We start from the raw sequence: 14,145 nt of genomic DNA, 5'->3' as shown, positions 1-14,145 counted from the left end.
TTAGTCAGATGATAAAGCAAATAAAAGGTAAAAGTTGTGTCGCTAGTATAAAATGCACTCACTGAACATAGCCAAAGTTAACCAAAAAATTGTAGGTAAGTTATGTAATGGGCATTTTAGTATGAAAAATTCTATAAAGTTATGCTAGAATAATTAAAATTCTAGGATCAGTTAAGTATGATGGTGAAATGATGAAGAAAATGTAAATATTCATAACCTAAAGTATTTTGTTATAATTATGGAAAATACTATTAACCAGAAAAAAAAGTTAAAGTTTTCACATTTATTTAATATTTTGGAGGTTAAAAATAGATTTTCTTTTAATATTTTAAAAATCTTATTTTTAAAAATTAAATATTGACATTTCTAATTATTAATTTAAAACCTTCAAGTGGAAAGCAGGAATGATTTTATTAAGAACATTTTGTGTCTTGTTAAATATTTTTTCTTAGTTTTAATTTTTGTTATAAGTATAGTACAGAAAATTTATTTTCTAGTTCTAAAGCTTTTAGAAGCTTTGGGGGAAGAATTATAAATCAAAGCTTATGACTATAATAATTTCTTAAGGTTAAATATAGAAATGTTAGTATTATGACATAATTTCAATAATTATAAAGCTCATATAACTTAATTATACAAATTTAGGTTACTCTCTGAGTTAATATTTCTAAAACTATGATTACCTGAAGTTAGATGACCTTTAACATATTCCATCCTGGAGATTGTGTTAATTTATTTGCTGTGTAGCAGGAAACTTATTAAGAATAAGAACCAGAATAGAAAATTGTCCAGAATTCCTGACCGTAGTTACATTTAAGTTCAAAGACTAAAATTATGATAGATATGGCTTTTCTTCAATTTTACCTTTTTGTCATTTTTAAATTTATTTTTTAAATTATATTCAGAAAGAAACTTTCAATAGTAATAGCTTCTTTACTCTTTCCCATAATATAAAATGGGATGGAGTTTTTAAAAAATCTGTAAAGTGACTGGTTTTTTAATATAAAATGACCAGTTATTTATCTGTATGATTTTTTTGGAAGGAGTGTCAATAATATATGGCATGTTTCGTGGATATGTATATATTTAAGCTTATAATGAAAGAGTGACAAATTGAATAAAGCATCCTAGATTTTTTGCCGCTATTCTAACCTTTATTTCATGATGATGCATCTAATTCTTAATTTGTAAATACAAGCTAGAATTCCCTCTAGCACCATTTGCTTTCATAAAGCTGCTGAGCAGTTTGCTGTCTTGAATAAATTTTGCTTTGGAGGGGGTTGGGGGGATTTGAACCAGCACATTCTTGTGTGGTTTGTGAAGATTCACATGGTAACCAGTGGTGTGCATTGTTAGGTTTATCTGAATAAGCACCAGCCATGTGAGTTTTAACATGATTGCCCAGGGCAATGGAGAGAAGAGAGAAACCCGAAAGGATTGCACTCCTCTCTGTTTTTTGGAAAGTGCATTTGCTGGGGGAGGGGACTGTATGAGCCGGTGGCCAATAGATTTTTTTTTTTAAGCTGGTGTCCCGTTTCCCTCTAGGTCCTCATTTGTTCTGCTATCTGCCTCATCATCTACTTCTTCTTTTCATTGTTTACCTTCCTAATGAGGGAGGCGGGGTAGACTGAGGGTTGATTGACAGCTACAAGCCCTTACTGTCTGGACAGAGAGCGGTTGGCTTTGGTTTCAAAGGTGCTTTAAAATGTTCGATTTGGTCCCAGTTTTTATTAAACGATACTGCTGCTCATCTTAAGGAAATTATCAGACCAGCAAAGATCAGGAAATATATTGCTGGGGCCTAAAACCATTAAAAAAAAAAAAACCTCGTACCCATGGAAAGAGTGCTGCCCATCGGATTTTCCAACCTTTAACGTGGGGCTTCAAAAGAAGTATGCAATTTTTCCTTTGCAAAAGTGCTTTGATTTGAAACCACCCAGCAAACCTCTCCAAAAGAAAACTGGCTGTGATGCGATCGAGAGCTGCAGTGTAATATTGCAGAGCAAATTTATTTTTTACTTCAAAGAAAAATGCTAATTAGCCGATTCACTACTTTTAAAGTTATTGTGAAGCATATGGCGCCCAGTGTGAGATACATCCAACTGCTAAAATAGAGCGAAGAGGAAATTAGTGAAGAATGGGCTGTATGGGGTGAGCATGGGGGTGGGGAAGGAGGATAGTTTTTCAGGCAGATTCTCTGGCCTTTTCAGAATGATTTTATCGCCCCTCTCGGCTTCCCGCCTCCGCATTTACCCACTCCCTTCCACTAACCCTCTGACCGACTTCTCCTGAGCCTCCTCCGTCCCTCCCCCACTTGTGCTGAAATCAGGTGCGCACCTCTGGCCGACTCCGAAGTCACACCTGATCCCTTTTGCAGCCCATCTATAGCTATGTCCATATGTGAGAAATGTTTAGAAGGGTCGGGCTTCAGGGGGAAATACTCACTTTGAGGACCAGCGTTCCCATAAAACTCTAGTTAGTGGCTCTATAATAGGGTTTGCTGAGGAATACAAGGCAATTGGAAATGGCGGGAAGGGGAGGGAGGGAGGACCGGGTGTGCTCGTAGGCTCTGCGGGTGGGTAACGAGCCTCTGGTCCCCGCAGACTGGCAGAAGACCGAGGCCCAGAAGCGTCGCGAGCAACTCCTGCTGGATGAGCTGGTGGCCCTGGTGAACAAGCGGGACGCGCTCGTCAGAGATCTGGACGCGCAGGAGAAGCAGTGAGTGGGCGGTGGGCTGGAGTCTCGGTTCTGCTGCCTACTTCAGGGGACCAAAAAGTTTGCTGGAAGTTCAGTCCGGAAGGCTTGGTGGGAAGGGGCAGCCTTGCGCTGGGCCCGGTGGCCCAATAGCGCTGGGGCTCCAAGTGTGGGACAAGAGGAGAGTGCTGCATTGTCTTCCAAGAAGAAAAATAATTTTGTTCCCATTTGACTTCCAGGGCCGAAGAAGAGGATGAGCATCTGGAACGAACTCTGGAGCAAAACAAAGGCAAGATGGCCAAGAAAGAAGAGAAATGTGTTCTGCAATAGCAGCCGAAGGAGTATCTTTCCCAGCATTTTAGAGTCTTGGGTCCCCAGATCAGTAAAAGTCACACTCCTTGTTAATTTAAACTTTTAAAACATTTGCTGGGCTGGATTGTACTTCTTTAGCACCACACCACCATCTCTTTGCCTCCCTCCTTTTCAGATAATATACAGAACTCCAAATTGCTTTAAGGATTTTTGAGTGTGAGTTAAATCACTTCCTTGAAATCTTGTGAAATTGATTTGCACACACCCCTAGTGAGTGATTTGTATTGGGAGTGTTGGGAAACTGTTCAAAAAAGAAAAAGAAAAAAAATCCTTCCTCTTTTTCCCTCTGTTTGGGAAGTACATTTGGAAACATTTTTATTGTTGTTGTTAATAGCATAATGCTGGGGGGGAGGGGTAAAAAGGGAGATAAAATTGTCATGGATGATTTTTTTCCCAGTCCTGCCATCTGTAACACTGACTCTGTTGCCTAAATTTTATAGTTAGATCATACTCAATCTACTTATTAAACTGTGTTGTATTTACCAGTGGGATTTCTGCAGTTGTTTTACGTTTCACTGTGAGGGTAATAGAGTTCCTCTCCTCTGCTTTCCTCAGAGGATGGCCTTTTAACACAGATAAGTCCTGTGATTTGAAGGTTGAGCTATGAGGATAGGACTAATTGACATGCATCAGTTTACAAAGACAGTCTTATCATCTGAGAATGCGCCATCTTTTTCTCTGGATAATTATTTATTACATCTAGCTTGGTTCCTGCATTTTGTTGGATTTCAACATTGGCTCAAGAATGCTGTTAATATTTATTCTGTATTGATAAAAGTCTGTTTTTGCCACTATGAGTAAATCCCCCAATTAATATTTTCTTCTCTAGCATAGCACTGTCATTTTTGTGTGAAAATGGTTATCTGTTTATTTATTATAAAAACTGAGTCATATATAAATTTTCAATAAAAACAAACTTTCTTACCTTAAACACTGCTGCAGCTTCCTTGCAATGAAAATTTGAGACTGGTTTGAGTGCAAGTTTGTGTATTTATAAAACATTTCAGGTTGAAAATGGCCCATCCTCTTTAGTGCAGGCCCAGGATATTGGGCTGTATTTGGAGCTGAATAAGTTTACACCATTCCAGAGGGGGCTGCTGACACACCAATGCAAATTGAAAAGCAATTAGTCATATTTTCTTTAGCAGAGTAAACTATTACCTTTTGTAAGTGGTGTTTCTTGGTCAAGATTTAGAAAATCTGTGATTCCATAGCTGTGGGGAGGAAATGCTAATGTCCAGATGAAATTTCCATATTAATGTTTTCATTTGTTATAATGGTCGTAGTCCTATGAGGAAGAACTATGACTTCTGGTAAGCCGCTGATCTGTGGGTGCTGAAGCTACCCAAGAGGATCATGTTTTGTGGGGGGAGGGTGTGTGTTTAAGTATGTACGCGGTGAGGGGAAGGGAACTTAAGTTCCAGGCTGGGGGGGAGGGGGCAGGAGGGAGGTTAGTTTTCTGGTCATTTCATTGCTCCTCTACAGATGTGTCAGAAACAAAAGGAAAGCTCGTTCAACAAGTCTGGAGGCAGTCTACTGGCATTTATACCTAAGTCGTGCGTCCCCCCCCCCGCACCTTACACGCATATATATATGTATATATATATATCATATATATATATCATATTCACAAACACAAATGTTTATACATATGAGAACTTACAAATTACATTCAAAAACTGCAGCCACTTTGACCCGCTTGTCTTTGAAAATAGTAACTTGCTCCGGTAGAACGCCTCAACACAAAGATTTTAACAAGTTACTGAAAAAGTTATCGAAGCTAAATAAAATCAGATATTTGGCCTCTTCGAGGAAGAAAGCAGAGTCAACTGGCGCTCTGTGCGGGAAATACCCCGAACGCCGCTCTACCCTAACCCCCGGGCAGCCGCAGATGAAACTCGGAGCTGGCCGGGACTCGGGCTGCCACCCGGCCCGTTTACACTGGGGTCAGGGCGCCTTTCCTCCCGAGGAGTCCTGCGGACTGGCGGCTCTCCCAAGCGATCTGTTAAGTATCCAGAGCCCCAGACCTACGATACCCCTCCAGCCCAGCTCCCATCCTCTCGGGGTTTCTGCGGGGGCTGCTGTACGGCACCCGCACGCCCCGCAGCGGCGACCGAGCGCGGATTCCGGGGACTCGCGGAGCCAGGCCTGCGGGCGAGGACGCGGCGTCCCGATTTCGCTGCGTGGTGCCTAGAAGCAGCCTCCTGAGCGCAGACGCGGTCCCAGATGCCGAAGGGCCGGAAACACTAAGTGCGGCGTTGCGGGGAGAAAAGCCGGGGACCTGGGGTCGCAACGCCGGAGCGTTGGCAATGGGCAGGCCTTTGGGCAGAGCCCGTGGGTCGGGGCACAACTTCCGGCCCTGGCAGGATCCCCCGGACCCCAAGCCAAACCCCTCCCCCTGTCCCAAGTGTCCTCCAACTCTAGCCCAGACTCCAGGTCACCTGGATGCTAGATGCGGGTCTCGGACCTGCCTGTGGCCCCGGACGGGAGTTGAGTTGAGTCGACCCCCATTTCGATGATGCCCCCCGCTGTTTCGCTCCCTCTGGTTTCGGCCCTCGCTGCAAACTGCCGCGGTTTCTGGCCCTGTGTCTCCCACCTGGACGCCTGCCTAGCGACGGCCGCCTCAGTCTTCGCCGCCGCGAGCAAGAAACTTTCTACTCAGTCTCTCTCCCTCACTATTCTCCTCCCTCTTCCCTCTCCTCTCGCTCTTTCCTCTTCTAATCCCAGGGTTTTAAAAGGCTGAGCACTAAGAAAATTCGCCTGCAATTTGGGATTAGATAAAGACTCTCATTGGGGGAGGGGGGGTGGAAATCGTGCTACTTGATACCTCCTAACTTCCCCGAGCCCATGACAGCATCTGGAAGCGAAAGCGCCGGACTCGAGCGTGGAGGGCCCTGGGGACCGCCCGAGCACATTCCAACGCGCACCGCCGCCCCTCTTGACCGCGCCCCACCTCGGGCCTGCCTGCTCCAGCCGACTAGATGCAGCCGGCGCGGGGGAGGCAGGCGGGCGGACGGGCTGGCGGGCGGGCGAGTGAGTATTAGCGGGACTGAGACGAGCCAGCGCCCCGGAACCCGAGGGCTAACCCGGACTCACAGCGCGCAGGCCTGGGCAAGGGCACCGCCGCGTTAGCGATGCAGACACCGCGGAAGCGCACCCTGCGACGGCAGCACTCTGCCTCCTCCAAACTCGTGCGCCCCGGTCCGGGCGAGGAGGCCCCGGAGGTTTTCCTTTCTTTCTTTAAACTCAGCACTTCGGACGCCTCGCCCCGCGCCTCGCGGGTTGCTCACGGTGGGGGCCTAAGCGAGCCGAAAGTGCGTCCCCACCGGGACAAGCGCTGCGCTCTATGCAGTTTCTTTTCCTCTTAAGGTTTTTTATCCCCCTCTCCCTTTCTCCTGATCTTTCCTTTCCTCGCATTCTTTTATTCGGTTTTTCTCTCTCTCACTTTCTCTCCCTTTTGTGAATGGACTGCGGTGTCTTTGTTCTGAAGAGAAGCGCCCTTGTTGCTGACTTTTGTGAACCAGAGAAGGATCTTGTAAAACCTTTTCTCCTTCATACTCCCCCCACTCCCACCCCTCCTCCTCTGCCCCTTTGATTAGATGTTCCCTCATCGTCCAAAAAAAATGTAATTTCGTTGGTCTGGCGGCCACTTTCTTTGAACATTAGCTCGCTTTCAGCTCCAACTTCAATTAGAAGGAGTTGATTTTGAGAGATCAACAAAAGAACCGACCAAAGCCTTATTAAAGGTCCTAAGAAGATCTCCCGGGTCCTTTGAGAAGCAGTTAAGGAAACAGTGTGCCCTCCATCATATTCTGTTACCGTATTTTATTCGGACTCCAAAGGAAAGTGTCGCTTGGGGGAGGGGAAAGCACTTTGATGAGCGGCGGCTGCTGCCCCCCTTTCACTGCGCCGGCTCCCCCTTCCTTCTCCTCCACCTCCTCGCCCAGCGCCCGATCCACTCTTCGGGGGCCCGACCCCGCGGCCAGAGCAGCGCAGGAGCGCCCCACCGCGCTGCGCCCGGCGGCTCCTAGACTCGCCTTCACGCTGCTGTGCAAACTTTTCACTCCGCCTGCCGGGGTGAAGGGGAGGGGGATTACGAAGAAAGGACAGGAATTCCTCGAAAGGGAATAAAGTGCCTAATATTCAAGAGGAGGCGCGCTTTTAGAGAATCGCCTCGCTCAGGATTGGGGCGAAAACACTCCCTTTCCCCGCTTGAAAAAGTACACTTTAGGTGGAGGTGCATGAGAAGTTTGTTCTGCTGGGAACGGACCTTTCCCAGTACGAACAATCCGGGGCTACCGCCTCAAAAAGACTCCTACGGAGGCGTAGGGGGAACAAACTGAGGGCAAGGGACCTTGGCCACGTCCAGTCCCACTCCACCACTCCCGGCTGCCCCTGGCAGAAAATCGGGAGGGAGAGCTCGTGGGAGAAAGTTTCCCATCGAGATCTTTCGATCTCAGAAGTCGAGAGTGTGTATAGGGGGGAGGAGGAGGACGCTGAGAGCTAACATTTCAGAAGCGGCTGGTTAAGATTTGCAAACACCCTTCGCGGGACTTGGGAACTCCGGGAGCAGGTAAGTGGCGGTGCCGCCCCAGCGGGTGCCGTTGCTGGGCGCGGGCGTCCTGGGGCGCCGAGGCGAGATCTGCGCGCGGGGAGCCGCTCCCGCGCTCTGCAGAGCAGCCTGTGCCAGCACGAGCCGCCCGCGGCGTCCGTCTGCAGGTGGCGGCGCGGCTCGAGACGCCGCTGGGGCCCGCGGCGCGGAGCGCGGAGTCGGGGGCCCGCTCTCCTCTCGCCCGCGGCTCCGGAGTCCTCGCGCTCACAAACGGGCCGCCCAGCCGAGCGGCACGCGGGAGAGCCAGGGAACCGGTTCTCCAGCACTTCGCCTCCCGGCCGCCACTCCCTCGACCACGCCGAGCGGGCGAGGGAAGGGTGTCGGGGGGCTCTCAGGGGGGCTCGGTTCCGGCGTCTCTCTGCACGGCCGGGGCTCGGGCGCCGCGCTCGCCGGCCTGGCTTAGCTCTGAGCTGCTTTGGGCCAGCCTGAGCCCCGGAGTTAGCGCGCGACCGGGGCGGGGCGGACGGGTGGGGAGGGCGGGGTGCAGGGGGCGGGGGGAGGGCGGGGGCGCGCGGAGGTAACCCCCGGCTCGGGCTGCCATTGCCCGGCGCCCTGTCACTCAGCCCGCGCGGGGCCTGGGATTGGCAGCGGGTCCCCGTTACGCACTCGCCTCGCGTTCACATACCCGGGGAGGGCAGTAGAAAGGTGATCAATCTTCATCAGGCTACATTTCCAATCACCTAAACAACCGAGCAAGACAAGCCACTCCGACAAGGTAAATCGCTTGATTTATTTAGTTTGCAAAGTGCCCCGACAGGACTCCCCCCAACCCCCACAGCCTCCACCTTGTACCGGGAGGGCCACCGCAGCGGCGAGCCACCTCCCAACTCTGCCTGCCGCCCCCCACCCCCACTCCTTGCGGCACCTCCGCGCGGCCCCGGACGAGGTGGTGTCTCCTCAGCGTGTGCGGCTTTGCAAACAAAGTGTGCAATAAAGTGAAACCTGGAAGGACACGCACAAAGCCCCAGGAAAGGCAGAGTCGGGAGGAGGGAAGTTAGGGGAAGAAAGAACCCCGGGGGTCCGAGCGCGGCCGCGCAGTCGGCGGGTGACCCCAGTGCCGCTCTGTTTTGCAGGTTGGTTACCCGGCGGGGTCGTGTGCGGGCGCGAGGTAGATGGTGAGCGGCCCCGGCAGCTGAGGGCAGGTAAGGAGAAAGCCGCGGGACAGCCCGGGACTCGGGGCTCTCAGGGGTAACTATGGCCTCTCCCTTCCTCAAAGGGGGTCTCGGTTTTCCGGGTCCCTGGCAGGTGGGCGGGGCTGGGAAGCCGCCTGGTGCCCAGCTCGGTTCGCCGGGACCCGGGTGTACCGCAGCGGCCCTGCGCCTTCTCCCCCGCCTCCTCCGAAGTCACCAAGCTGAAGTCTAAGTTTGGACAAAGTCTTAGAAAACTCGGGCCGCAACCGGGCAGAGTTCTGCGGCTTCAACCCGTTCTCCTTCGGCCCCCTTAACCCGGGCCATGACCCGCTCGCCCGTTTCCCTACACTCCGGCCTTCCCCAGCCCAGGCCTGGGACCCCGATCTGGAAGCGAGAGGCTTCTTGCAGCTCCATCTTCTCGCCCTCAACTCTCCAGACCGGGTTCCGGGCCTGCATCGTGTTCCCGCGAAGCTGGGCTGAAGTGTCTGGACGTCTGGGGCTCCAGTCCCACGCGTCCTGCTCCACTTCCAGACTTCTACAGGAGCGCTTCGGGTTTTGAAGTATCTGGGAAAGCGATGCGCGACCTCCCAGCCCAGGTCGATCCGGAGCTCCGCGGTCGAGGCCTACTTTTTCAGTCTCTATGGGTTCCTGAGGCGCTCAGGCCTCCCAGATTCCGGAGAGTCTCGAGCAATCTTTTCTGGGAGACCCCACTGTCCCCAGTCAACATGGGACTGAAGGAAGGGCTGGCTTGGGTAAGCGTAGAAAGACCTGCAAGGCCAGAAGTGTGGCCCACTTCTAAGGTGGCCCCTTTTCTGCCTTCTGACTTCCTCTGCAGGGCCCAGCTCTGCTACAATTCAGGGGCAGTGGGGTTCCGGGTGAGCCATCTTTCCGTGGCTGGGCAAGCAGAGTTCACAGGAGGGATGGCTGTGGACTCTGGGGCCAGAACCCCAGCTCTGCCTCCTAGTCTGGAAGGAATCTGCCTTGTACTCTGAGAGCAATGTACCCTGAGAGGCGGAGAACTACCTCCTCTAGAAAATCTCACCGTGGTCTTCTGGAGTCTCTCTTCATCCCGCTTTCAAAAACGTTTGAAACGAAACAACCCTCAGTGCTGTGGGCTGCAGGCTGTCTTGGCGGGTTCGAAAAGAATGGTTGTGTGCGCATATGAGACCGGCTGCTACGGAACTGTGATTTCACTGAGGCTTTAGAACATTGTAAACCCCACCTTTCAGCAGACCTCTCCCACCTGGTCTGACTTTTACCAACTCTCCTCACTTCTAGAGACACTCTGCTGTTTGTGTCGTTTACCCATAGCAAGCCCAAAAACCATGACGATCTTTAAAAGTTTACTTTTCAAAGAAGCTGGTGGCCGGGCCTTGTAAAACTTGGGTGCCCCCTCTCCATCAGTGGTGGCTCCGAATGAAGCTTGATTTCTGCGTTCCCCCTGTATTGTTAGGACAGCCCGCAGAAGGAACTGAGCTTGAAGGACTGCGCGGTGGTGGGAGCCCCGCACTGCGCCCATCCGGCTCCCTGGATCCGTCGGGGTGCCTCCACCCGGCTGTTAGCATGATGTCTTACCTCAAACAACCACCATACGGCATGAATGGGCTTGGCCTGGCTGGGCCCGCCATGGACCTGCTGCACCCCTCCGTGGGCTATCCTGGTAAGCACCGGCCCTCCTGTCCCCACCGCCTTGTGCAAATCTTGGCGGATTCCTAGCCTCTTGGGTTAGAGCTCATACTTTGTGTCCCAGGAGGCACAAGATTTCAGTTGCTTGGTCTGTGAAACTAGCTGGCTGCAGGCACTCTGGACAGAGGGGTGAGGCCAGCCTGCAGGCAGGCCGAAAACGTTGTTTCTTTCTTTGCCCTCCACCTCTTTGCAACCTGCTTCCTGTTGTGATCCCCCACTAGCTCAGAACACATTTATCCCACAATTCTGTTCCCTCAGAAGTTCGCCATGTGTCTGTATTTCTTTTCCCCAACAAGGAGTGGATTCTTGCTGGACCCAGCCAGAATGAGCCTAGCTTTCCTCATGGGAAACTGTAGGCTGAATAGAGAAAGGTTTCTCCCTCCCTGGTTAATTGCTCTCTAGATCTGTGGCCTGTATCAACTTTTGCACTGCTGGTATGACTGGAGTGGAAATTTTGGCCCTCATTTATTTCCATCTTCTCTCTCACATACATTTATTCCCTCAGAAAGTGTTTTCTAGGTCCTACCTGCTTAGCCCCTTCCCCATTCCCTAGCAAGGGGCTGTGTTGGGGAGAGGGGTATCAAGAAAGGAGACTGTGTCCCATCCCTCTTAACCTCTAAAACTCTGGGAGAAGGAGACCACAGGAGTCTTGAGCTCTGGTTCCCAGGAGCTCAGATGTGCTTTCTCCCACCTGTGGCCTCTCAGACTTGGCCTTCCCCGGGAATTCTTTTGCCCAGAGCTAAGTACTTCCCCCACCCCCCAACCCCCAACAGTCCGGCTCAGGACCTGCTGGGAGCCTGCCCAAGCCCTTTTGCGGCCACCGCTGACCTGAGGCACTTGTCTCCTCAGCCACACCAAGAAAGCAGCGGCGGGAGCGCACCACGTTCACACGCTCGCAACTGGACGTGCTCGAGGCGCTCTTCGCCAAGACTCGATACCCTGACATCTTCATGCGCGAGGAGGTGGCGCTCAAGATCAATCTGCCGGAGTCCCGAGTCCAGGTGCGCGCGGCAGAGGCGCCGGTGTGGTGGGAGAGGTTCGGGAAAGGGTGGTCGCTGTGGGGGCGGGCCCACAGACCTTGGGTAGCCCCTCTCAGACTCCCCCTAGCGCTCAGCCGGGGCCTGGAAGAGGAGGCCGATTTCAAGCAACTAGTTTAGAGCGCTGGATCAGGTAGGCCTTTGGCTTGGGGCACCCTCGTACTGAAAGTACCTTTTAGGGTTGCAGGAAGACAAGCGTGAATTGCCCGGAGGGCCCAACGCTTTTTAGACCTCCTAAGACCTAGCAGTTTCGTTCCGGGTCTCGAATTCCGCCTCCGCCCTCGCACTCAAGCCGGAGATCCTGAAAAAGAAAGAGTGGAGCTTGGCCAGAGCTGGTGCCCTGTCCAGGAGCGCGCTCCGTGCTGGCGCCGATCCGATTGGAGGGCTGTTTTGTCAGAAAGGACACCAAAAGAAAACCTCAGTTCTGGCTTTGCTGTTTTGTTGTTTTGTTTTACTTTTTAAAAAAAATTTTTTTTTTCTTGATGGAAAGCCCCCAAAGTTTAGAATCCCTATTTGGATTCTAATTCAGAATTTTCCCCAAGGGTCTTTGATCTCTACTTCTTTCCCTGGAGTGCTGAGAGAAATCTGGACCGCCTTTCTATGTACAGGGCCCTTCCAGAGAAGTGAGAACTTTATGGCGGACTCTCCTATATGGGTTCCCACCTGGATTCAAGGAGCCCAACGAAAATCTGGCCAGGCCTTCATTACGGGCCAACTTGGGTACTGCCTCAATTCACATCCCCCGCTTAGCTCATGCCCAGAGTTAAATTCTCCTCCTGCGTACAATGCATACCTTCAGAGGGGCCAGCTGGTCCCGGTTTGGTTGTCTATCCCGCACTCGAAGGCCTTTTTGGAAACTCCGATGTTTATTGAGTTCTGATCACAGAAGATAGTCATCAAACTTAGACACAAGGTGCCGGGAAGCAACCAACAGGCACAGTTCAGGAGATGGCCGTGCTTGTGGCTAGGCAGACGCTGAAATCTTTCACCCTAGAGCAGAATTTCACCAGGGACTGGGGAGTTTGGGGTGAACATCTCTGAAGCTGTTAGAAAAGGGCCTTTGAGCAGAAGGATGGGAAAGAGTTTTGAGAAGTTAGAGGCAGGGTCTGGTCGGAGCAGAGGTTGGGGAGGGGCGGGAGCGTGGGTAGGAGAGATTCTAGGTCGTGCGTGTATCCAAAGGGCGGGGGAGCAGCCAGCTTGTCGGCACCCCCTTCCCCCTCCTGCTGACACGGTCTTCCCCGCCCGGCTCGCCGCAGGTGTGGTTCAAGAACCGCCGAGCCAAATGCCGGCAGCAGCAGCAGAGCGGCAGCGGGACCAAAAGCCGCCCAGCCAAGAAGAAATCATCCCCGGTGCGGGAAAGTTCAGGCTCCGAAAGCAGCGGCCAGTTCACGCCACCCGCTGTGTCCAGCTCCGCCTCGTCTTCTAGCTCGGCGTCCAGCGCCTCCGCCAATCCAGCCGCCGCCGCCGCAGGGCTAGGGGGAAACCCGGCGGTGGCCGTGCCGTCGTCGCTGAGTGCGCCGGCGGCCTCATCCATCTGGAGTCCAGCCTCCATCTCGCCCGGCTCGGCGCCCGCGTCGGTATCCGTGCCCGAGCCATTGGCTGCACCTAGCAACGCATCCTGTATGCAGCGCTCGGTGGCCGCTGGCGCCGCTTCAGCTGCAGCCTCGTACCCTATGTCCTACGGCCAAGGCGGCAGCTACGGCCAGGGCTATCCCGCGCCCTCTTCTTCCTACTTTGGCGGCGTGGACTGCAGCTCTTATCTGGCGCCCATGCACTCGCACCACCACCCGCACCAGCTCAGCCCGATGGCTCCCTCCTCCATGGCGGGCCACCATCACCATCATCCTCACGCACACCACCCGTTGAGCCAGTCCTCGGGCCACCATCACCACCACCACCACCACCATCACCAGGGGTATGGCGGCTCGGGGCTTGCTTTCAATTCTGCCGACTGCTTGGATTACAAGGAACCTGGCGCCGCTGCTGCTTCCACGGCATGGAAACTCAATTTCAACTCGCCCGACTGTCTAGACTATAAGGACCAAGCTTCATGGCGGTTCCAGGTCTTGTGAGCCCAGGAGTGGGAGGAAAAGGAGAAGAAACGCAACTACCTGCGCCCTCTGTGGTCCCCCGTCCTGTTGCTGCTGCTGTACCGCCCGCCTTTGCCTCGTCTTCTCCAGACCTGAATTTTCACATCCCTAAAAGATGCCCATGCACTGCCGTCCTCATCTCATCGTTGTGCCCCTTGCTTGGGGGATGTGCAAAACCGTTCCACCCCTTGGATGAAGGGTCCGGTGCCTCGGCTTGGCCCACAAGTTCTACGGGGGATTTGGGGGGGGGGGGGCGGGGAAGCGGTGCGGTGTGCTCGCCTCTTCAACTCCTAACAAACTCCTAAAGTTACTCCCTTTCAATCTATCTAGACTGTTGTTATGCACTTGCATTCTTCTGGGGCTCTTCGCTCTGACTAGCTGTTTGAACCCTACGCTTTTATTTATTCTTTCTGGACACTGGAGTCACTGACTGGCATGTGTCTGCCCATACGGAGTGCACCCACAGTCTACACCAATTAAAACAACCACCAAGTGTTTCTTTCCAGAAGACTGCCGCCCCTTCA

At 52.4% G+C, this 14,145-nt stretch overlaps 2 protein-coding genes across 8 annotated transcripts in view; both read left to right on the top strand.

The window, feature by feature from the left end:
- The window catches only part of EHBP1 (EH domain binding protein 1), a 365,545-nt gene extending 361,548 nt beyond the window's left edge, over positions 1-3,997 (top strand). For all 6 annotated transcript variants that reach the window (XM_056127059.1, XM_056127052.1, XM_056127043.1 and 3 more), the window contains 2 exons: positions 2,604-2,718; positions 2,934-3,997. In XM_056127059.1, coding sequence (XP_055983034.1) covers positions 2,604-2,718; positions 2,934-3,024 — 206 coding nt within the window. In that variant the 3' untranslated portion in view covers positions 3,025-3,997. The remainder of the gene's footprint in view (positions 1-2,603; positions 2,719-2,933) is intronic.
- Positions 3,998-7,551: 3,554 nt separating this feature from the next.
- On the top strand, positions 7,552-13,861 carry OTX1 (orthodenticle homeobox 1). 2 transcript variants are annotated; one of them, XM_056127095.1, is made up of 5 exons: positions 7,552-7,639; positions 8,752-8,820; positions 10,262-10,468; positions 11,344-11,495; positions 12,788-13,861. In XM_056127095.1, exons 3-5 carry the CDS (start codon positions 10,372-10,374, stop codon positions 13,601-13,603), a joined length of 1,065 nt encoding a protein of 354 aa, XP_055983070.1. In that variant the 5' UTR covers positions 7,552-7,639; positions 8,752-8,820; positions 10,262-10,371; the 3' UTR covers positions 13,604-13,861. The 2 variants fall into 2 exon arrangements, with proteins under 2 accessions (XP_055983070.1, XP_055983060.1); XM_056127085.1 differs by lacking the exon at positions 7,552-7,639 and adding an exon at positions 8,317-8,393.
- Positions 13,862-14,145: the final 284 nt, after the last annotated feature.

Source organism: Sorex fumeus, unplaced genomic scaffold, assembly GCF_029834395.1.
Source record: "Sorex fumeus unplaced genomic scaffold, SorFum_2.1 ptg000006l, whole genome shotgun sequence".
Taxonomy (NCBI): domain Eukaryota; kingdom Metazoa; phylum Chordata; class Mammalia; order Eulipotyphla; family Soricidae; genus Sorex; species Sorex fumeus.
Note: the sequence above shows the minus strand (reverse complement) of the source record. Positions and strands in the feature narration are given on the sequence as shown.

Coding starts and splice junctions, on each gene's coding strand:
- OTX1 (XM_056127095.1), top strand. CDS start 10,372: ATGATGTCTTACCTCAAACAACCACCATACGGCATGAATGGGCTTGGC. Junction 10,469..11,343: donor CCCCTCCGTGGGCTATCCTG/GTAAGCACCGGC, acceptor TTGTCTCCTCAG/CCACACCAAGAAAGCAGCGG. Junction 11,496..12,787: donor TGCCGGAGTCCCGAGTCCAG/GTGCGCGCGGCA, acceptor GGCTCGCCGCAG/GTGTGGTTCAAGAACCGCCG.